General features: G+C 40.7%; 1 protein-coding gene across 1 annotated transcript in view; it reads left to right on the top strand.

Moving 5' to 3' along the window:
- The window catches only part of ehbp1l1a (EH domain binding protein 1-like 1a), a 46,705-nt gene that overhangs the window by 2,335 nt on the left and 21,401 nt on the right, over nucleotides 1-22,969 (top strand). Inside the window, exons 2-14 of the mRNA XM_068308740.1 lie at nucleotides 6,529-6,586; nucleotides 6,824-6,919; nucleotides 7,019-7,072; nucleotides 7,579-7,757; nucleotides 8,932-9,077; nucleotides 10,148-10,204; nucleotides 10,733-10,966; nucleotides 11,718-11,888; nucleotides 12,941-13,129; nucleotides 13,228-13,371; nucleotides 19,242-19,460; nucleotides 19,599-19,658; nucleotides 19,746-19,848. Coding sequence (XP_068164841.1) covers nucleotides 6,529-6,586; nucleotides 6,824-6,919; nucleotides 7,019-7,072; nucleotides 7,579-7,757; nucleotides 8,932-9,077; nucleotides 10,148-10,204; nucleotides 10,733-10,966; nucleotides 11,718-11,888; nucleotides 12,941-13,129; nucleotides 13,228-13,371; nucleotides 19,242-19,460; nucleotides 19,599-19,658; nucleotides 19,746-19,848 — 1,710 coding nt within the window. The remainder of the gene's footprint in view (nucleotides 1-6,528; nucleotides 6,587-6,823; nucleotides 6,920-7,018; nucleotides 7,073-7,578; nucleotides 7,758-8,931; nucleotides 9,078-10,147; nucleotides 10,205-10,732; nucleotides 10,967-11,717; nucleotides 11,889-12,940; nucleotides 13,130-13,227; nucleotides 13,372-19,241; nucleotides 19,461-19,598; nucleotides 19,659-19,745; nucleotides 19,849-22,969) is intronic.

Raw genomic sequence — 22,969 nt, 5'->3', positions numbered from 1 at the left:
ATCATGACTTCTGATTGGGTGAGCAGCTTGCAATCCATTCAAAGTCACTCAGTCATGCATCTTTACATAGAAATCTAACTCGGGGCTGACCTTCCAGCTGCTGTAAGGACTATTACTTGATAACTACTTTGAAGGTTCTTCTCTGTGAAAAGTATGTTCCTATTACCCATAAAAAAATGAAACGGTTTCTTATGTTCTTTGGTCAGTATAGTATATAACTTGCTTTAGGTTGATCACATGTGAGGGCCCAGTGGGCTTCGACTAAGCATTCAGCAAATTCAAGTGTTTTTTACTGAAGAGAACTCTACGAAAACACAGGTTGGTGTTTCCTCATTCTGAGACTTTGTGGGCAAATTTTCCATTCGAATGACACAATTAACACAACTACCAAAGACATTTTAACTGTCGATGCTTGAAGGGGTGCTTGAAGTTAGTGAAGATCAGTGTTCTCGTGAGCGTGCGTCCTTGTGTCTTCAATGCAAATGTTTTGACAGGGATGCACGATCATCAGACAACGTGCATCCCTGGGACGCAAGCTTTAAATACTTACAAGAAAAAAAAATCTATGCTACCTTTTTCTGCGATATAATATTGGGAAAAAATGCACTCAACAAAAATATTCTCAATTTATCCATTTCTCTACTTAAATTTCAAACCTGGAAATCACCATTGTGTTTTGATCTCATGCGAGTTTCTCGTCATGAGACTCCTCTGCTTGAATCAGTCTTATTAAAATCAACCAGGGGTGACATGGTGGTTCAGTGGGTAGCGCTGTTGCCGCACAACAAGGAGGTTCAAGTTTGCATGTTCTCCCCGTGTCTGCGTGGGTTCTCTCTGGCTTGTCCGGCTTCCTCCCACCTCCAGAAACATGAAGTTCAGGTTAATTGGTGGGTCCAAATTGACCAAAGGTAGGAGTGCGTGTTTGTCTGTGTCTCTGTGTGGCTCTGCGGTGCACTGGCATCGCGCCTGGAGTTTCCCCCGCCTCATGCCCTCAGTCAGCTGGGATAGACAGATGAAGCGGTTTGTGACAATGAATGAATGTATGAATAAAATCGACCAAACTACCACAGGACATCTGCTCATTTTACACGCTGCTGTGAGAGAGCGAGGAGTTACTCTCACATTATCACCATGCCTACGAAAAAGATGCAGAAGTTGGAGAAAACCCAAAAACAATGAATGCTTTCCTGGATAAAAAAAAAACAAAAGTTAATTTAAAAAAACCAGATATTACTGTCGATTAGTAAGAAGATGCAGAAGCCAAGAGAAAACCAGCAAAAACCCAAACGTCCTTGTGTACGCTTCTACCGTATATTCTCTGTTATTACTTTTGGGATACATAAACGTCATGTTGGGATGCACAAATTTTTGTTGAAGCGCATCCCAGGGATGCATTACTTTCTGGAGGTACCATGAACTATGTGGAAGTGTCCTTTTCTTCTGAGATTAGATTGGATGCATCACAGGGAGAGGTTTGCATAGGTAAAACTGAAAACTGGTCAGTTGTCTCTATCTTCTGGCCAGTTTCACCTTGATGCTTTTGGTGCATGCCAACTTACCAAAATTCAGTTTAACCTTAAACACTGTACACTATCACCCAACATTTGATGTAGACATATCGAAGTCATCACAGTATGATGGTGTAATATAAATGTTGTAATTACTCCAGATATATCCAGAACCTATGTCAGCTCTGCTGGTGGGGATCTACGTAACACATTCAGAATAGCTACCAGTCACGCTTTGATTACATTAAAGTACAGCTGACCAGCTGTTTGAACGTCTGTGAAAGGAGCTCACAGTAACAGTAGAGTTCTTTACCTGACACGGTGACAGAGTATTTGTTGGTAGAGGTGCAGTAAAACATTCAGTGTACACATCAGGAACTGAAGCTTACATCAGGTTTTACCCTTGGGGGGCGGTATGGATTCTGACCATTGAATCCTATGTTGTATCTATGTCTGAACACTTTGGTCTTGGCACAGCAGAAGTCCTTTTAATTCCTTTGTCGTTACTCACAGTGATGTCAGTGTCAGCTTGGAATCCTTGGCCTTGGCTTATTCAGTGACCTACTTTTCTGTCACTCTCTACACTTTTTCAACAAGTGTCATTCACACCAACCAGTATCAGCATGTTCTAATCCCCACCATAGAGGGTATTTATCCCCACAGTGTGGGAAATTATACACCGTTCCTGTTATGACTACAGTTTTGTGATGTTATACATACATTTTACGATGAATGGCTGCAAGAAGTCAAACCAAGAGGTATAACAAAGTACTGTGATATGTGAGCAAGCATTTGTAAGATCATCTAGAGGGATCAATTAATTAATCGTCAATGTGGATCGGCAAGGTTTGTTCAGACAATCACATAAAACCACATTAACATCCTAACCGTGCCATTAAAATCCATTAATGTATGAATATTTCAATATAATGTTTAAAGTTTGATGCAGGACACAAAGATGTTCTTAGAATAATTACTCAAACTACTTGATGGACTTTCACAACACTTGGTGGAAAAGCCAAATCTAGGACAGTAGAATTTTGGAGCATATGTGGATAAAGCCTTGATTCTTTTTTTTTTTCCTCGCCAGCTTTAGCAGAAGCTTTAGAAAACACAGTTTAATTGCATTTGTCTTATTGGAATTGGTATTAGGGCTAAATTTAATTAAAATGGACTTTTGAACCTTGCAGAAGATATGCATTGTATTTTCACACAGGCTGTGGTTTAAGTAAATGCAGTTGTCCACTTATCAGAAGGTCATTATTTTGACCCCCTCTCACACCAATTCAGGACCCCATAAGGGTCGGCTCCTGCCCCTCAGGGGTGGGTCAGTAGCAGATTAAGAACTTCTGTCTGTTGGATCAATATAAAGTTTAATATATTCTGTATATGTGTAAAGAAAAGACTCAGCATTCCTCAAAAACGTTCCCTGTTTATATTCTGAGGTCATTCTGGTTGTTGTTTATTTGTTGGGGAACACAATGGGACCGTTCTTAAGACATACTGAATGGCTCCATCCATATCTCAGTTGTGTTGTTGCTCTGTCTTCATGCTTACTCACACACACACACACACACACACACACACACACACACACACACACACACACACACACACACACACACACACTGATACACCAGCAGAGGATTCAAGGCAAGATTGTATTTTGTTAACTGTTTCATCAAAAATCACCGTAGCAACATTTAACATTATGTATGCCAATCAGCCAACCAATCAGTGGCCTGTAATGTTTCACATGACCTTTAGAACCTGCTCAGCTCGTTTCAAACTGCAGCAGAGGAGAAACTAAAGCAGTCGCTCCAGCTCCTTTTCCCCTGGTGGGACACACACGTGTCCACACACACACTGGTGTCAGCAGGTTTCTCACCAGGGTTACCCCAGATCACCACTAAGTCTGGTGAGGGCTGACAGACTACAGGACTAACTGAACACACCAACAACTCAAACCCTCGGGCTTACACACACACACACAGCCTACAGCGGCTCATCCTCAGGATGGGAATCACTGTCATAGCGTTTTAATTTTATCTTGACTGAACCCTCCCAGTGTTCTGAATGGGCTCGTGTTTCTACTTTGTGGATTGCTTTTGTCGAGCTCTTGTCTCCAAGGCCTGAGGATACACTCTTGGGAACGTAAATCTTTACTCACAGTTAGACGATGGATCAACATGACACAAAGTGCACCATGGTATCGATATTTGTGTAAATGGGCCAATGCTGGCATGTGTTGTAAAGCGTTACATACATACAGTTCATTCAATGTTAAATATCAACTGATTTCTTTTCTATTTTATTGATCATCTATGTAACCATGAAGGGCCACTGAGATAGTAAATTTCTTTTATAATGAGACCTGGCCAAGGTATCAGCCATACAAAGTCAGGAGCGACACAAAACAGGTACCTGATGATGTATTAAACAGTAGTAACATGTAATCAATAGCATAGAGTGACAGCTATTCGAGGACAGTGGCCTCTTAAGAAAAACAGTGACATCCCTCTGTCACCGTGTTCTTCATGATACTTTTAAAGTCATTTAAGGATGTGAGTGTTTGTAATTAATTGCTCCATGACCATGATGCATGATGGGAGGAGGACATTTTGCCAGGGGAGCACAATAAAGCAGCCACTCAGAGGCTCTCAGATGGTGACGACTTGAACTAATATAACTAATATAACTAATAACTAATAATATAATAAACTTGAACTTGTATTTATGCAATTTCCTCCGGGATTATTAAAGTATCTATCTATCTAATCTATCTAATAGAGAGAAGGCTGCTGAGGTATTCTGAGAGTTTACCCAACGGAGCTTTACAGATCAATCAATACCAGTGTTGTTGTCTATGAATGCTGTTGTCATTTCAATGCTATGAAATGAAAAAAAGAAGCATGATACACTGAATTGGGTTTTTATATGGTGGAGGAGGCTGTATGCATATACAGTATACTCCTTTGCAGAGAAAGTAATGCATGATTTATTCCTAAAGTAAAAGGTGATGTTCAACTGGAGTTTCTTAAATAAATCAGAGATGTGTGTATTAAATTAGAGTTTTTCATTTATCCATCCACCCATCCATCTTCCTCCACATATCCGTAGTCGGGTCTCGGGGCAGCAGCTTCAATAATGTGCCCCAAACTTCCCTTTCCTCGGCCATATCCACCAGCTCTGACTGGGGATTTATTTTCAATAATCCATATTCCCAAATATTTTTTGAGGAACCCCCTTGCAATCAATGAGCCATCAGACATAGACAGTTGTATCATCTGTATATAAATGCAATTTAGTTGCATGTCTTTGAGTACATTTATAAAAATTGAAAATGAGATAAGAGCCAAAAACGGAACCTTGGGACACGTCTTTAGTTATCTCCAGAAAGTCTGATTTGTGGAATTCAGCTTGGACGCATTGAGTCCGACCTGCTAAGTAGTTTTTAAGCCAATCAAGAGCCTTAGAACCAAACATCAGCAAACATGAGTTTATCTAAAAGTAGTTCAAGATCGACTGGATCAAACGCTCTCGGAAGATCTACAGATAAGGCGACACAATTCTGTTTTCTGTCCAAGGCACCAATGAGATCATTTGTCACAGCCATGGCAACAGTGCTAGTACTCTGACCACTTCTAAAGCCAGACTTGTGCTTATATAAATGTTATTATCAGACATAAACCTTTTCAACTGCAGATTGTCCTGAGATTCAAGCATTTGGCTCCTACTGACAGTTTGGAACCTCTGCAGCCTTCCAAATTACAGGTATCATGTTCGTTTGAAGATTTACATTAAAAATAGGTGCAATAGGTTCAGCGATAATGTCTGCAGCTATCTTTAAGAGGTAAGGATCCAGACGATTTGGACCTACAGGTATTTTGTGAAACTATCTTTCAGAATTTTGTGGACTTGAGCGAATAAGATGGGTTCAAAATCAAATAAATCTAAGCTTCTATCAGTTACAGGTGATGACGACTACAGGTCCGAGGTTTACATGCTCATCGATTGATAATCACAGCTTTGTTAATTCAACTGAATCAACCTAAATATTCTTGATTCAGTTATTTTTGAAACAGTGCTAGAATTTGGCGTGGATTTGATTATTTTCCAAAACTTTGATGATTTATTTAAGTTTTCTGTGATTGACTTCAAATTAAACTTTAGACTTTGTAATCATTGAGGTATATTTGTTTCTTAAGGTTTTATATTTAAGCCAATCAGCAGAGGAGATATGAGAAGTTCTGAGCCAGTCCTAATTTAAGTCAACCATAAGGATGATTTCAGAATCTTTCAAACTATATAAAATATCTGATTAGGATTTGAAAGCCTCTTTTGATGCAGTTGGGGTCAGTATCATAAGTGTCTTCCTGACTTGTCCACCAATCACAGACCGTTTCTGATCATGTGGCAGCTCTGATCTCAGATCAATATAACTATTGGTATCCACCATCACTGCACTGCTAGCCGGCCAATAGGAGGGTAGTGTGGAGGCAGAAGGGATGATGTCATGTCACATGACATGAGATGGCCACTAACTGTAGTGCTAAGGCAGGCCGGATGTGTTAAACACAGGTTAAACACAGGGAATGAAGTGATTATAGATACGTTACTCTACTAACCAGACGGAGCTCAGACGACTGCCTGGTTTAGAAAAGTCTCTTTAGGAGCAATGTTTGACCAAACAAGCACATTATAGTTCTATAGCAACTAGTATGCTTGATTCTACTGGAATATATGTAATACTGTCACAAATGTATTTGTTTGAATTTAAAAAGCCCTCCCTCTATGTACCCCCACCTCTGGAATCTAGACCATCATCTAAAATGTAGTCACCTCTGCTGCCTCAATCTGATAACTAAACAACTAACAGAGGGTGATGAGCTATGCAGTCTGTGTGCTTTTATTCTTTCATTTAACAGGTGTTGTGGATGATGGAAATTATGGTCATGACATATCCATGTATTATTTTAAAGTAGGGCTAAAATGCTATTTGTTTTTGCTGTGATTGCAGGCAACCAGATAAACTGAGAGTGGTGTGGATCAGAAGAAACAGACGTTACAGCACAAAGGTAATGTCATGTAGGAACGAGATGTCCTTCATTGAAGAACATTAAAGAGTGTCTTCACACAGAGCTCCTTCAATAAACATTATTATTATTATTTATTAAAATGGCATTATAATGCTGTGAAATGCTTTAGTGGTGTCAATGAAAGGAGCTTCTGTGTTGCTTCTGTGTAGTTTAGAGTTCGGCCAACGGCTGAAACTAAATCGTTGAATCACACTCTTCTGTTATCTTCTCCTAAAGCTCCACAGCTGGCAGCCAGGGATCCAAAACCCTTACAGAGGTCTGGTGATTTGGCAAGCTCCAGAGAACCTAGACATTACTGTCACTCTCTTCAAGGTACAAATAAGGGACGATGTAAAGATATAGATTTAAAAATACCTTTGAGATGTCCAACTGGACAGGCATCGGCGTGTCTAAGCAGTCCTCTGTCCACAGGAACCTACTGCTGAGGAGTTCGAAGACAAAGACTGGACTTTTATCATTGAAAATGTGAGTCAATTGCAATATATTGTTTAAAACACTTTTGTGTCTCACGGAAGTCCGAGACTCACAGAACATAGCGCACTTCCGGATGCTGTCAGCCAATAGAATACGCGTACGGTGTCACGTGACTGCCTACCAAAAATCCACGATGAGGTGAAGTCGCGATTGTCAATGTGCGAGGGTGCACTGTAATTGTGCCTTTCATTTATACAGTTTTTTTTGTTTCCATGGAAATGTGTTTTTTTATTGGACTATGAACATATACTGTTCTATGAATGGTGGTCATGTACATATACGTATGTACTGATTCCCTCTTTCCCAGAGTCTTTGGATGTGAACACTGTGCTGTCAGGCAGTGGGGCTACCCACTACACCACTGCGCCAGCCAAGACATTCCTTCATTCATTTTAACTGTGTTTTAATGTTGTTTTCGCAAATGAACGTTAAATGTTTTCCAGTAAGGAGAAAAAGGATCCATGTTCTGTCTTGACCGTCTTCTTTTTATTTACTAGGAGAAGAAAGGACGCAGAAAGGTGTTGGCGTCAGCTGATATAAACATGAAGAAGTTTGCCAGCTACACTCCAGCCCAGTTTGACATAACACTGACGCTCAAACCACTATCGGTCAAAGTGGTGGAAGCCAAGCTGAAGCTGAACTTGTCTTGTGTCTTTCTCAAAGAGGGCAAGGCTACGTAAGTTATCAACACAGAAGGACGTCAATACAGAAATGAGAATAGTTCAAGATTTTTTGTCACTTATTTCCGAAAGATTAAAGCAACCTGGGCTTCCATACCCCTACAGGCTGGTCATCTCTGTGCCACATTCCACTGATGTCATCATTTGTGTAAAAATGAGAACCAACCAAAGTTTTCACAAGTTTGATTTTTCTGTATAAAATTCCTTTTTTGTCTGATCTTTGTTTTTTTGAGATTCCAGATTTTTGATTTTAAGGAGCTGAAATTCACTTATCAAAACAATAACAAGCCTTAAATGTTTGAATTCAAATTCAATAAATCTAACAATATACAACAGTTTCCCTGTTTGAATTAGATTATGTGGGGAAATGAAAAAACCTTCCTATATAATCTAATTTTTTGGACTGCACCTGTACAATTTTCAAAAACTGCAAGTCCTGAAATCTGTTCACCCGTCCTATCAGTACCAATCTGGGACAGAGTCCTGAATTTATTACTGATAAGGGTATTGATTGAATTCTATCAGCATATCAAGCATAAATGATTGTTAAATTAACCAGAGTAAAGTCTGGTTGCATAGGATGGCTCTGGGTCACCCAGAGTAGAGCCACTAGAGCTACGTAGCTCTATTCAACCCGACTCAACTCGACATGGATTTTATATTTGTCTGTAGGTCATTTTCCATTATGGTTTTGACCTCTTCAGTAATTACTATACAGGGATGGTACAAGTTGTGTTCAATCAGATTTAATGCAGTACTGGGAAGAAAGATTGGGATTTTTAAAGGCAGTGATGTTTTTGGAGTGTGTGATGTTATAACATTGAGTGTGTGATGTTGTAACACTGAGTGTGTGATGTTATAACATTGCATGTGTGATATTATAACACTGCATGTGTGATGTTATAACATTGAGTGTGTGATGTTATAACACTGCGTGTGTGATGTTATAACATTGAGTGTGTGATGTTATAACACAGGGTGTGATGTTATAACACTGCGTGTGTGATGTTATAACACTGAGTGTGTGATGGTATAACACTGCGTGTGTGATGTTATAACACTGAGTGTGTGATGTTATAACACTGAGTGTGTGATGTTATAACACTGCGTGTGTGATGTTATAACATTGAGTGTGTGTTGTTATAACATGATGGTGCTGCTGCTCTACAGAGATGAGGACATGCAGAGTTTGGCCAGTCTGATGAGCGTGAAGCAGAGCGACGTTGGGAACCTGGAGGACTTTAATGACAGTGACAATGAAGCTGGGGAAGATAGGAGGGGCAGCTTTGGAACTGGTCAAGCTACTCCTGCTACTGGTAAGGCTGGGGGCAACCTGGAGGTTCATGGGGTCTAAAAATTATTTAAAGCTCAAAGTTCAAAGCAAAGACTGGCAGAGACATTTTTGTAGGTCTTGCAGTTTTTAGGTTTCTCTTTTTAAATAAGGATTGTTGGCCGCAGCAGTAAATCTAGTTGTTCAGCCCAGCATTGTAATACTCATCCACGTGAATCCTTCTGTAGGCAAACAAACATCACTGGGCAAGCAAACCCAAAGTTTTTAAGACAATGAAGCAAATAAATGAATTACTGACTGCAGCTAAACGTCTGTGCCCCCACCCTGTTGGGTTTACTCAGATTTTAGTGAGACTCACGTTTTTCGGTTTTCCTTTAAGCCCGGGGGTTTGAGTTGTTGGTGTGTTCAGTTAGTCCTGTAGTCTGTCAGCCCTCACCAGACTCAGTGGTGATCTGTGGTAACCCTGGTGAGAAACCTGCTGACACCAGTGTGTGTGTGGACACGTGTGTGTCCCACCAGGGGAAAAGGAGCTGGAGCGACTGCTTTAGTTTCTCCTCTGCTGCAGTTTGAAACAAGCTGAGCAGGTTCTAAAGGTCATGTGAAACATTACAGGCCACTGATTGGTTGGCTGATTGGCATGCATAATGTTAAGTGTTGCTATGGTGATTTTTGATGAAACAGTTAACAAAATACAATCTTGCCTTGAATCCTCTGCTGGTGTATCAGTGTGTGTGTGTGTGTGTGTGTGTGTGTGTGTGTGTGTGTGTGTGTGTGTGTGTGTGTGTGTGTGTGTGTGTCTGTGTGTCTGTGTGTGTGTGTGTGTGTGTGTGTGTGTGTGTGTGTGTGTGTGTGTGTGTGTGTGTGTGTGTGTGTGAATTAGAGGTAAGATCGGGCCTAAAGAAATCCAGCCTGACCCGAACATAATTATTGACATTTTGAACCCGACCCTGCCTGAATTTCAGGCGGGGTCGGGCTTGGACTCGGGCTTAAGATCTGACCTCTGGTGTGAACGGGCTGCTGCTTATTCTACTGTCTCCTATTTCATCCTCAGTTCTTTTTTCACCCAGCTAGTGTGTGTTCTGCCTTTTTTCTCAGCTTCTGTCACCAGAATACATGATCTGGCTTGGAGGCCTGTGATTGCAGGTCCCACAGGTAACTTTATTTTCCCACCTAAACCCACTGCCTTTCTCATTAGACCTCACCCCCCCACCACCACATTCTCTGGATTTATCCTTCATTACTACTTTTTGACGATGCATCTTTTTCACCAACCAACTTGTCCGTGCATCCATCCCTTCATCCATCCCCTTATCCATCCCTTCATCCATCCCTTCATTCATCTCTACATCCATCCCTTTATCCATCCCTTCATATGTGCTGTGCATCAATCCATTTTATTAATTTTTAGACATTTGAATTCAAGCACTTATCATTTTGTCAAATTAAAAAAGCCAATCAGAATCCTTGATTCATCACTCGTGTAAATTTGTTCACATTCAGGTTTGATGTTTGTACGTATATGGCAGTACACTGCTAAGCTTCATTTTCACTTGATGACTACATCACCTGTCTCTCCTATACTTCGTTAGTTAAAATCCTTTTTATTCTTGTCATCTCTCTATCCATGTCTTTTCTTTTAACTTATCCATCCATTCATTTAATCTCTTTTCTTTCAACCAGTAACCTCAGAGATGGACTGGAAAACATCCTCTGGCATTTCGTCTACCATCTCAGTCCCATCCCGTCCCCCTCCACCTGAACCCCCCGACCCTTCTGCATCCTTTTCTTTAAACCCACACCCACCCAGTACCACCCATCACACCCGGCCCCCGCCCTTTGCCTCCTCACTGCCAGCCTTTAAACTTGCTCACCCACCTGTACTTCCCAAAATCTTCCAGCCCAGTGTTGGATCAGGTATCAGGTCATCTTCGTCCTGCATGGTCTCTCATGCGTAGCCGGGGTGAGGGTGTGTGTAGCTAATCATAGACAAAGACAGGAAGCATGGAGAAACAGCTGTCCTGGTTCTGGGTTAGGGTTAACACCACATCTGTTCAGGGACCAAACCACAGTCTAATGACCAGTAACAGACTGGTTCAAGATTTCCACCTTATTAACTGTAGGCGGTGCCAGACTAGTTGCTTGTCTTTACTCTCTGTCTTTCTGCTGATCTTAGGCTATCCACATCCTGTTTTAATGTCTGGGTGTAAATAATAAAAATTTAAATGGAATCCTTCATAATAATAATAATAATAATAATAATAATAATAATAATAATAATAATAATAATAATAAATCTTTATTGTCCACTGGGGTGGAAATTCATCTTTGGCTCACCAAACTTACAGACAAGACATTTAAGACACAATACAGCAGTGAGGATCTCATCTTACTGCTGAAAATAATGCCAGTATATGTACGTATTAAAAGGATAATTTTAAAGGCTAAAAATGTGGCAGAAGCAGTTTTACAACCCATATTTTGTTTAGAAAACAAATATCTCAATCAATAATTTTGTGTAATCATGTGGACAGAGCAGAGACGATGCTACATAACTCAGAAGATTCAGTTTCAAAACTTCTAATAATACACCCACCATTTTTCTCTCCATTTTCTCATTTCCGCTTCCTTTCCTCCCACTTTTTTCTCCTTTTTCTTCCCATTTCAGCTCCTCGAAGACCCCACAGTTTCCACAGTGGCTCCTCTCCACTGGGGGGCCTGGAAGCCCCCGGTTACTCTATAGCCACTGCTTCTAAAGCCCTTTCCACCTCTTCACTCTCCTCTCCACTCTCTGATCCATTTCTCCATCCAACCAGTTCCTCTGATACTTCACAAGCAGGTAGCACACAATCCTGATTGGTTTCTAACTGACAAAAATTTTTTTAAAAGTATATATGGATTAAGCTAAAAATTATACAATGTAAAACCCCAGATTATTATCATTATAAACTGAGAATATTTCACCTGTAGAAACCGAGACCAATCAAGTGAAAGCAGCGAAAGTTAAAACAGCACAAAGAACAACCCAATAAGTGATAACACACACCTCTGCCAAGGCGGTACTATTTAGAAGAGTTTGCCGGAGAAATTAAAGGATGTGTCCTTGGAATTATTCTAAATTTGTAAGCAAGATGATGAAAATTATTGTCCCACAGTATTAAATGATCCTTCAAAGGATTCCAGGATATAGATCTTGATCATCACCTTGTAATCACCTCTAGGATATATCAGGGTCATTTTTGGTGCAAATCTTTTTGCATAATCTTGTCAAACAAAACCAGATGCCTGATAAACAACCATAAAGACAAACTTGCCAAGAAATGAAATTCAGTTTTGTAAACATCAGTTAATGGAAATTGAACCAAAGACTTTACATTCTGGATGACCTTATGGTTTTGTAAATAAATTTATTTGAAAATTTGACCTCAACACTGTGCCAAAAATAGCAGGCCAAAAGTTTTAGGGTTTTTGGTGTATTGTCCTTAAAATCTGGACATGATATTTATACATGGTATCTAGATATTTATAAAGTACTTTCAAATTCCCTAATCATCAGTTTCATTTTTGAAAATGTGCCATTTTTAAATAATTAATTAATTTAAAAAAATACTATATATATATATATATATATATGTGTGTGTGTGTGTGTGTGTATATATATATATATATATATACACATATATACATATATATATATATATATATATATATATATATATACTGTATATTCATTTTTACCTCCCTATAACATTGGTGAAGGTGTCCACTTTGTGTCATGTCTGGTTTTAAAATCGATGCTCTGGAAATTGGCATTTGTCCCCTCTGGATACAACATTAGTCTTTGCTTTCATAACTCCCCTCTTTTATTTTATTCTATTATTTTCCTGTCAGCCTTTCCCAGTTCCTGGAGAGCTCAGTGTGTTCCATCCTTCTCTGCCTCTTCCTCTTCTTCATCCACGGTTCCTCCCATGCTTCCACCGTCTCCTGCTTCCAGAGAGCCCAAAGCTCACCCTCCCGCTGGGGGGGCACTGAGCTCTGCTCTTACCAGGCCCACCAGTTTACCATCTGCCCCTGAGACAGGTACAGGGGCAGGCGGAGATGGTTTGAGCGGTAACTGCTGTTCTGTTCCTTTCTGGTATTTTTCCCTCTATTCTTCCATTTCTTTGTGGTTTCTCCAGCGTCCTGGCAGAGCGAATGGCGGCCCCCACCATCCCAGGCTCCTCTTGTTCAGGCTTCCCTCTCTCCTAAGTTTCTGCGTCTGTCGGCCAGAGATCCTGGACAGACTGAAGTGCTGCAGAAAAGACAAAGAATAGACATGCCCTGTAATTCCTGTGTGACCTATGAATGAGCTCAGTCTGTCGTCCTCCGTATTATTTAACATCAGCCACTAATATAACAACAACCCCAACCCTGACCCTAACCCTAACCCTAACCCTAACCCCTAACCCTATGAATGAACTCAGTCTGTCGTCCTCCGCATTATTTAACATCAGCCACTAACATAACCCTAACCCCAACCCTGACCCTAACCTAACCTAACCCTAACCCTAACCCTAACATCAGCCGCTAACCTAACCCTAACCCTCTACTCAGTCGTTCTATTCTTTTCCAAACTAAGGGCATCTTCTCCTGCCTAACCTGTGATTTAATTTTGCATTGATTTGTTGTGATTTTCATGGACAGGATATCGAGGCGTAGTCGTGGTGAGGAGGCTTTACAGTTTGGTGGCCTGAGGATTGCATCACTGCTTTTTGCAGATGATGTGGTCCTGTTTGCGTCATCAGCCTGTGACCTGCAGCGCTCACTGGTCCGGTTTGCAGCCGAGTGTGAAGCGGCGGGGATGAGGATTAGCACCTCCAAATCTGAGGCCATGGTCCTCAGCAGGAAACCGGTGGAATGCCTTCTCCAAGTGGGGAATGAGGTCCTTCCACAAGTGAAGGAGTTTAAGTATCTTGGGGTCCTGTTCACGAGTGAGGGAACAATGGAGCGTGAGATTGGACGGAGAATTGGGGCAGCAGGAGCGGTATTGCAGTCGCTTTACCGCACTGTTGTCACAAAGAGGGAGCTACCGTTCAATCTTCGTTCCTACCCTCACCTATGGTCATGAGCGATGGGTCATGACCGAAAGAACGAGATCGCGGATACAAGCGGCTGAAATGGTCTTTCTCAGGCGGATAGCTGGTGTCTCCCTTAGAGATAAGGTAGAAACACTGCTGTTCACGAGGGGCTCAGAGTAGAGCCGCTGCTCCTTCGCGTGGAAAGGAGTCAGTTGAGGTGGTTTGGGCATCTGGTGCGGATGCCTCTGGGACGCCTCCCTAGGGAGGTGTTTCTGGCACGTCCAGCTGGGAGGAGACCTCGGGGCAGACCCAGGACCAGGTGGAGGGATTATATCTCAACACTGGCCTGGGAACGCCTTGGGATCCCCCAGTCAGAGCTGGTGGATGTGGCCCGGGAAAGGGAAGTTTGGGGCTCCCTGTTGAAGCTGCTGCCCCCGCGACCCGATTCCGGATAAGCGGTGGAAGATGGATGGATGGATGGATGATTTGTTCTTACAGATTCACCATATGGATTATCTCATTTTGTGTAATCCTGCATCACTTTAGAGCAGTTAACATAATAAAGACACGAGATTATAACAATTCCAACTAAATTATTATTTAATCACATTCTGTATATAAATACCTTTGCTAGATAATTCATATAAACGTTTTGGTTTTATATGAATTGTGTGTGAACAGTCTTTGCTGTGGAAGGTTCTGAACTGGGCGAAGTGACACAGAAGTGGCATCTGTGATAAGAACTGTTCATGTTTTTAAAATGTAAAGGAGAAGTGTTTCAGCGCTTCTTTCCATATCTCCTCCAGCGTAGCATACGGTGGACTGTTGTTTCCTGTTCCCTGCAGAAGTAACATTTAAATTGATGCATCACGCAATTTCCTCCAGGATTAATAAAGTATCTATCTATCTATCTATCTATCTATCTATCTATCTATCTATCTATCTATCTATCTATCTATCTATCTATCTATCTATCTATCTATCTATCTATCTATCTATCTATCTATCTATCTATCTATCTATCTATCATTCAACAGTTCACAACCAATGATTTACTTACTAAAGCAAAAGAGCGCTAGCTGAGTGCACATCGCTCCAAAGCTGAGAATAATGTTCCAGAGTCACACCTCAGTCTGTCTGCACTGAATAAATAAGGGTGTAAAGCCAAAGAGTAAAATAATAAATCAGTATTGGGGAAAATATCAAATACATAAACTGCAGTCATCCAGCAGGAGCAGAGCCATTAGTGTGTCTCTGCTGTGTGAAACATTTATGCATGAAGCATATCAATCTGACATTATTATCTCCCAGTAATAAATTCATTGATTTAACGTTAAGGAGTACAGTGATACCTCTACTTACTAAATTAATTGGTTCCGGAAGAAATTACGTGAGTAGAAAATTACGTAAGTAGAGACGCGTTTTCCATGCAAATGCCCTGATCCGTCCCAAGCCCCCCAAAATTCAGACATAAATGTTTTAAAAAAGCATGAAAATGCATCTAAACATGTAACAAATACATGTTACGATTAGATTATTACACAATAAATGAGAGTTGTGTATAAGGTAAAAAACAAAGAATAGAGTAAAGAATAAAAATGATGGTCATTTACCTTTTAACTGCTGTCCTCGTTGTTTTTTGCCCTCTTTGGTTCATGCCCTCTTGCCCCCCCATGAACAACAGAGTGAATTCCAGTCCTCCTCCTGAACTTCTCCAACCACCCACGCAATGCCTTAAACTCCTTAAACTTCCTTTTGTTTTAATAACGTGGTGATTGTAGATGCATTACGGCCATATTCTTTGGAGAGATCAACCAAACGCATCCCTTTTTCAGGCTTTTCTATTATCTCTTGCTTTGTTTGTACGGACAAAAAAACTCTTTTCTTCGTCACTTTCTTGGGGTCCATAGAGAATACGTACTCAAAAAGTTATTATATTTGCGCAAAACTATCAGACTACCTCACGGGTCGAGGGCCAAATGCCAAAGACACTCCATAAGCACCGTTCTAGCTCTACACAGAGGTGGAGTGGAATCCCTCTTAGCCAATGGGATGCCAGGAAGATACGTAATAGGTAATAGCCAATGGCAGAGCAGCTATGAGAATGTTGCATTCAGGAACCTGTGGGAGATTCAAGCATCAGCCGATACTGTGTTTTTACATTAAGTAACTCGAAATTTCTTTCGTAAGTAGAGGTAATATGTTCCTGCTGAGAAATTTCTTAAGTACTGTAGAGACATTCGTAATTAGAGACATTCGTAAGTAGAGACATTCGTAAGTAGAGGTATCACTGTAGTTACATTTATTTTACATTACATAAAGTTACATTTAGTTAAATTTATTAGTTACATCTGGTCCTTTGAGGACAGCCGTTACACTGATGTGGCCCCCGGTGGAAATGAGTTTGACCCCTGAGCTAGACAGTAAAATGTTTCTCATGTCGTCTGCTTTTATACAGTGAAATAGTTTGGAGTAAATAAGACAATAGCAATACAAGAAGAGGGCTCTGAAATGGTTTTTGGTCAATGGCCAACCCCTCTCTGGTGGCTAAAGACAGCAGTGTGTCTGAATGCACTTTACTTGAGTACAAACACATTCAGACACTCAGTTGGTGTAAGTACAGTACTTTTGTAATTTCTACAACATGGGTGTGGTAATGACCACAATGCAATGCCTCATTCTGTGTAGGGAACAATACAGGTCTATATTTATATTGGAACTTAAAGTGAACCATTTGAACATGACTTGGATAGACTAAATGGACAGCGTTACCAGCTTCACGGGACACAACAGACTAAACTCTAGCGATTCTTTAAACTCACTTCCTGCCAGTCAGACCCTTCCACAGGAGCTCCTGACTCAAATGTACAGATCAGATTTCACTGACATAAAGTCGGGAGGGTGGGAGTAACTTGGGTATCCACAAAACCAACAAGCCCTTGAGGATGGAGAACCTGTTTGTTAGAAATGTGAGTGTTAAGTGTCACAAAGACGGAAACCTATTCCAAATAGTTTAATGAAATTCACAAACAGCTCCCAGTTCAGATCACAGGACGTTTCCCATTCATGACTTCAGTTCATAACAGAGATGTGTCCGTCCAACAGTGAACATTCAGCTGATTAGAGGTGGTGAAATGATCCACGTCAAGTAGTTGATTTTCTACAGAAAATGAAACTACAGAGAAACATTTTTTCTAGGTTTTTTATAGTTACTATGGTAAACAGACACATCTGTGTATCTTTATTGTTATGCAGGCTCTTAATATGATTACTTATGTGCATGTAAGTGATGTGAAATAGTTAACATGCATGTTGTCTGTTGGACAAACTGAGTAGGTTTTGATTCTTTCTTGAACGCTTGTGCTAACATTCTGTAGCAAAAACATGCTGTATATGTTTTTATTCGGCTTATCAAGATACAAAAGTTGTCAACAAATTTAGGTTTAAATTTCAGGATGATCAGGATTTCAAAAAACATTTAGAAAGGATTTTCTTCTGTTTTTTAAAATCACTCTTTTTTGTTGCTTAAAGATGAGTGCAGTTTGAGTGCTTGTTTCAAAAGAGATTGCCTTTTTGTTGCTGATCAATTTCCCTTTTATTACATCCCGCTTCAAAGCGATGATGTGTTGTGACTGTCAGTGTTTGTGTGTTTGTCTGTTGTTCCACCAAATATCTTCACAGCCGTTGCAGATAGCAAGATGAAACAAAAAGCACATTACTGAGGCAGCAAAGTGAGATGAAAATGAGATGATGACCTTGACCTTGAAAAAACTAGGTCAAGGTGAAATTTTAACTTTTGTTCACTCAGGAACCGGATAAGATAGAAAGACGAGGGAGAAGGCCAGTGTGAGTAAGACCATAGATCAAAGCTACTGCTTTGATCAATGACAGTAGGTCAGAGCACTCGCTTTGATCTTTGAACTATGCAAGTAGGTTAGGGTAAAATGTTGAATTCAGGGGTGTTACGGGATGTTGCAGTCTGTGACTGCCTTGTTCATCATTTATTTCTAAAAGGGAAACTTTCACTCATACTCCCATTTGTACAAAACATAAAGTGTTTCATGATTCTGTTTGTTCGGGTGTATTACTGCTGTTTTTTCTTTCGTGGTCGCCAAAGAGCAGACCCAGAGACTTATAAGGGAGTCAATTGCTGCCGGGTGAAGACGGATGGTAGGTGGTGATGGCTTATGGCATTTGGCTCCGTCTGGGTTGGCGTGGGTTAACGGATGTAATGAAACTTGGCTGCTGAAGACCAGATCTTGCTGACTGGCACAGGGTTCCTAATGGCAGGAAGATGCAGGTTAAAACACTGGAAGAACAATACAAGGAAACTAGGAAATAACACTAGGAAATAGTATGAAGAAGAGTGTAATGATGTAACCCCCACTTAGAGTCTTCAGACAAACAGGGAAACATGGAAGAAGTGGAGCTGGAAAAAGACAGGAAAGCAGCTAGAGAAACACATCATGGAAGTCACACAGGACCAGTAATAAAACCAGTTCACCAACAACTAAGCAAACAAACAGCAAAATGACTATTATTAAGCATTTTTATTCATCTTGTGAGAATTCATTTTTGTTGTTTATTATGTGAGACAGGGCGGTGGTGCAGTGTGTAGCGCTGTCGCTGCACAGCAAGGCGGTTCTGGGTTTGAGTCCCGCTCTGTGTGGAGTTTGCATGTTCTCCCCGTGTCTGGGGGGGTTCTCTCCGGGTTCTCCGGCTTCCTCCCCCCTCCAGAAATACGAGCTTCAGGTTTAAATTGACCGTAGGTGTGAGTGTGTGTGTGTTTGTCTGAGTCTCTGTGTGGATCCATGGTGCGCTGGCGTCACGCACGGAGTTTCCGCCGCCTCACGCCCTATGCCAGCTGGGATAGGGCGTGAGGCCTATCCCAGCTGGCGTGCCCTGCCTGCTCTCTTGCCCTGCCTGCTCCCCTGCCCTGCCTGCTCTCCTGCCCTGCCTTCTCTCTTGCCCTGCCTGCTCTCCCGTTGCTGTTTTGTTTTTTCGCCCACGTTTCAATCACTAAGTCTAAGCACTCTTGGTGAACTGAATTATTCTTGCATCTTGATTTTACTGATAGCTCTGCCCCCTCTTACACTCTTTCCTTCCCCTGCCTCGTTATTTTTCTTTTCTGTCAGCTTCATCCTCTTTGTGCACCGGTCAGTCTTTGGAGCAGAAACCACCAGAAGGCTCTGGATTTATTTCTTCCTGGAGACCCCCGGTCACCCCCACAGTAGAGCCCAACTCATCTTCTCCTTTATGTCCTTTCTCTGCTCATGTCCTTGGTGGACCTCCTCCTCCTACTCAGCATCATATAAACCAAACTGCCTTAATCCCCCCCAGTGAACATGATGCAGGTACAGAATCAACAAGTCATGTTGTTTCTGTTTTTTTAGCACTAAAACTGTAACTAAATATACAAGCGACATGTTCACCTCTTGTTTGTCTTTCATTCAAGTAGCTTTTCATATCTCAGTCTCTGTTTTTCATTTTAGAATTCAGAAGACACTTGTGTACTCTTAATGAGGAGGACAATCAATACACAACACCTACAAGTGAGTGTAAAAACAAAGAACTGCAGTTGAGGTTGTTCTGTCTCTCTTGACGGGCTACATTACTAACTGTATTGTTATGTCGTTCAGTCCATGAGCCGAGAGTCTCATCCAGGTGGAGGGTAGAACCCCCCAGGGACACAGACCAGAACAGAGATGCTCATCCAATCCAGGCTGTCACTGCAACAGCAAGGTGAGTCAGCAAAGTGCTTCCTTTGATCATATTTTGTGATTTATTTATTTGGTATTGATGTTGAGGAACAACATCGTTTGAGCTGTGTGTCCAAAGGCTACATCTGGGGTGCCACAGGGTCCCACTAATGCTGATCCCCCCAAATCAGATGTCACCCCATTAACTGTTTGTGTGTTCAAATATGAATTTTTAATTTCCCCACCTAGCCCATCTAGGGATTAATTAAGTATACTTTCTTTCTTCTTTCATTATATGTTCTCCACTTTTGCACGTGATGTTTTTTGAAGTTACAGAGAATGATGAGTCGACAAAATAAAATGGAGTAGGACTATTAAAGATCTAAATGCACTTCTTTAAGTTTATTTTGGCAAAGGCATATCGTACATGAATGAATATAAAAATGCCAAAAGGAGACACTTTAGTTTTAGCAATTTAGAAATTTGTTAATAATGCATTTCACAAAAATGCAAAGTATGACAGTGCTATCAAAGATTTTTCATTGTTTTATTGATACTAAAATGTGCTGTCTAGGGTTTATTTAGTGATGTGTGCATGACAGAGGAGTCTGTATTCTACACGACTCCCCTCTCCACTTTACTCCCCCATTGCAGCAGCGTTATGGTACAGCAAGATGTGCAAATGAAAGTGTTTACATCTGTTCAACCTAAAGGCATTTAGTGGTAATGAAACTTTCATTGCAAACACTTTCATAGTGTATATTTGGTCAGTGAGGGACATCAGGGTCTATCTGGTTTTACTGAAAGTCAAACAAGGTCTTTACTGGCTCTAAAGATTTTCTGTGTGTATCAATTAATAAGCAGGTATGTCTACCTTCATTTACAAGCTTGTGCTGGTTACATATCACCTAGTCAATGCTCAGTGGTGGAGACAAAGTAAATGAGTGGTTATAAAAGAGCAAACTAGTATGCATCCATCTTCAGCACGACTCAGTGCAACAGTGTTCAAAGGTAAACTGAACACTGATCATGCCTCTGAAAACATGAATACATGTCAGAACAAAACATCCATAAATGATTGTCTGACAGTTTGATCTAACGTGGTGTGGCATGTTTTGATATGCATGTGCAGTTTAAAGATAGAATTCAATTTATAAGACAAGTCTGTGTTTCTTTGACCTTTGTTGGAATGTTTAGATGTTGTTTTCATTAAAAAAAAATTAAAAAAGGATTTTCATTTAATTGTATCTGTTGGTTGTGTCTTTCTACATATTCTGATAAAAAGTGCTGATATCAAAAACCTATACCAAGCCCTATAGTTCTGGTCACCACAGTTAACAAGCTTATGCTGCTGATATTCTTGTCACAACTTTTTGCACAGTAATAAATACTTTTGGCTTTTTATCCTAACGGCTTGTATGTGAGATTATCAGAAGGACATTAGGAGGAAAAGTGAATGAATGAAAACTTATTTTTATGCCTGATCTGGCAATGTTGTTTCAATTTATTATTATGAGTATTCCGCTGCTTGGCCAGAACCAAGATTTGTTTGGTTAGAGGTTTGTTGGAATGATCTGTTGTACTTCATACTTTGTGTTGTACTTGTTTGGTTCCACATTAAATGGCTGTTGTTATTGTGTGCTCTTTTGTGGAATTCTGTAAATGTGAACTGAACTGCATTCCTGCATTTAAGCATTTATATCGGAACTTTGATCTTCGTTTGTTGGTGCTTCAGTCCTGAAAGCGTGGCCTCACCACAGCCTCTTAGTGACAGAATGTCCGTAACACCACGGCTAAAATGTTTTGAGATGCCAGAGATGCAAATGGATGAGAAAAGGCCTAAAAAGACATTTCCTAATCTCTAGTAAACAATTCAGCCCTTTACTTCTTCGGGAGTCCAGAATTCAGTTGGATCTCCCTCAAACTGCGACAGCCTCAGACACAAAACCAATTTGAAGGATCAGAGCGTCCCACAAAAAGAAGCCATTACATATCCCATAAGGGACTTAAGGGATATGTTTGGTATTGTCCTCTCCCAGTAAAAGTTACCTTCACTGTAAGCAATTGCAATGCAAAGGTGACTCAAAGGTGATTATTAAAAAGTAATTGATCTGCTTCATGACTTTTCAACAGCTTTGTAAAGCACATGAGTCTTTTTGTTCTGATGCCAGTTTTTGGTCTACTCTATTCCTTCAGAAATGAGAGTATGGCAGCCTCAGTGTCACCTTATCTCCGCGATGCCAGTTCTGCTTGTTCCCAAATGGTGAAATACCAAACACCTGAAGCTCAGTCTGGAGAATGGTCCATCAAAAAATCCTCACAAAGGGAGATGCCACAAGTCAACACTCAAAAAACCCACCCTTCTTTTTCAATACCCGTTATGGATACAGAAATTGTACACAACACAACTGTCGTGGATCAAGTCACTTCAAGATTGGACTTGCCCATTGGTTTTCTGTCTGCAAAACAGGCCACAACTGACATATTAAAACACAGAGAGGAGTCTAAAACTACTTTGTCATCGTTTTCCACCGCCTTGGACCCAGGAGAGTGTGTGGAAAATATGGCTTTGTCTATGAAAAGTCCTTTGGATGAAAGACATAAGAGAATTACACAGGAATTTGTTTTTCCCAGTACGAATGAAACATGTGTGTATGTGTCTAAGGTGGAACTTGCCCCATTGTGTCCAACAGAGAGTTCTAGTTGTCTTTTACCATCCACATTACAAACTGAAGGTGATATTGCAGTAACAGAAAAAGTGCCACTTATGATAAGGTTACTACCAAGTTGTTCACAGTATTCCAGGATTTCTGGCATGCCATGTTTACAGCCGTCACAAGTTATAATTTGGCCTGATGATAGGATGTTACTATTTCAGAAGTTACCCACTAACAGATTTCAGTCTCTCCTGTATTCAGATTGTTTTAGGTACCTTTCTAAGGGTAGTACAGGAATTGATAACATGGTGCACTTAGCACCATCCTGCTCTAGGTCTGCTAGTATTCCTGGGTTCCCTTCTGTTTTAAAACATGAGCCCGGTATGACTTACCCTGAATGTCCCACAATTTGCAGGATTCCAACTTCAGACTCTGCTGGATCAGTTAGTAAATATGTAAAGATTAGCTGTTACAGGTCTTCTAATAACATCTTTCCAACATATCCCG

Source organism: Antennarius striatus, chromosome 23, assembly GCF_040054535.1.
Source record: "Antennarius striatus isolate MH-2024 chromosome 23, ASM4005453v1, whole genome shotgun sequence".
NCBI classification, from domain to species: Eukaryota; Metazoa; Chordata; class Actinopteri; order Lophiiformes; family Antennariidae; genus Antennarius; species Antennarius striatus.
Note: the sequence above shows the minus strand (reverse complement) of the source record. Positions and strands in the feature narration are given on the sequence as shown.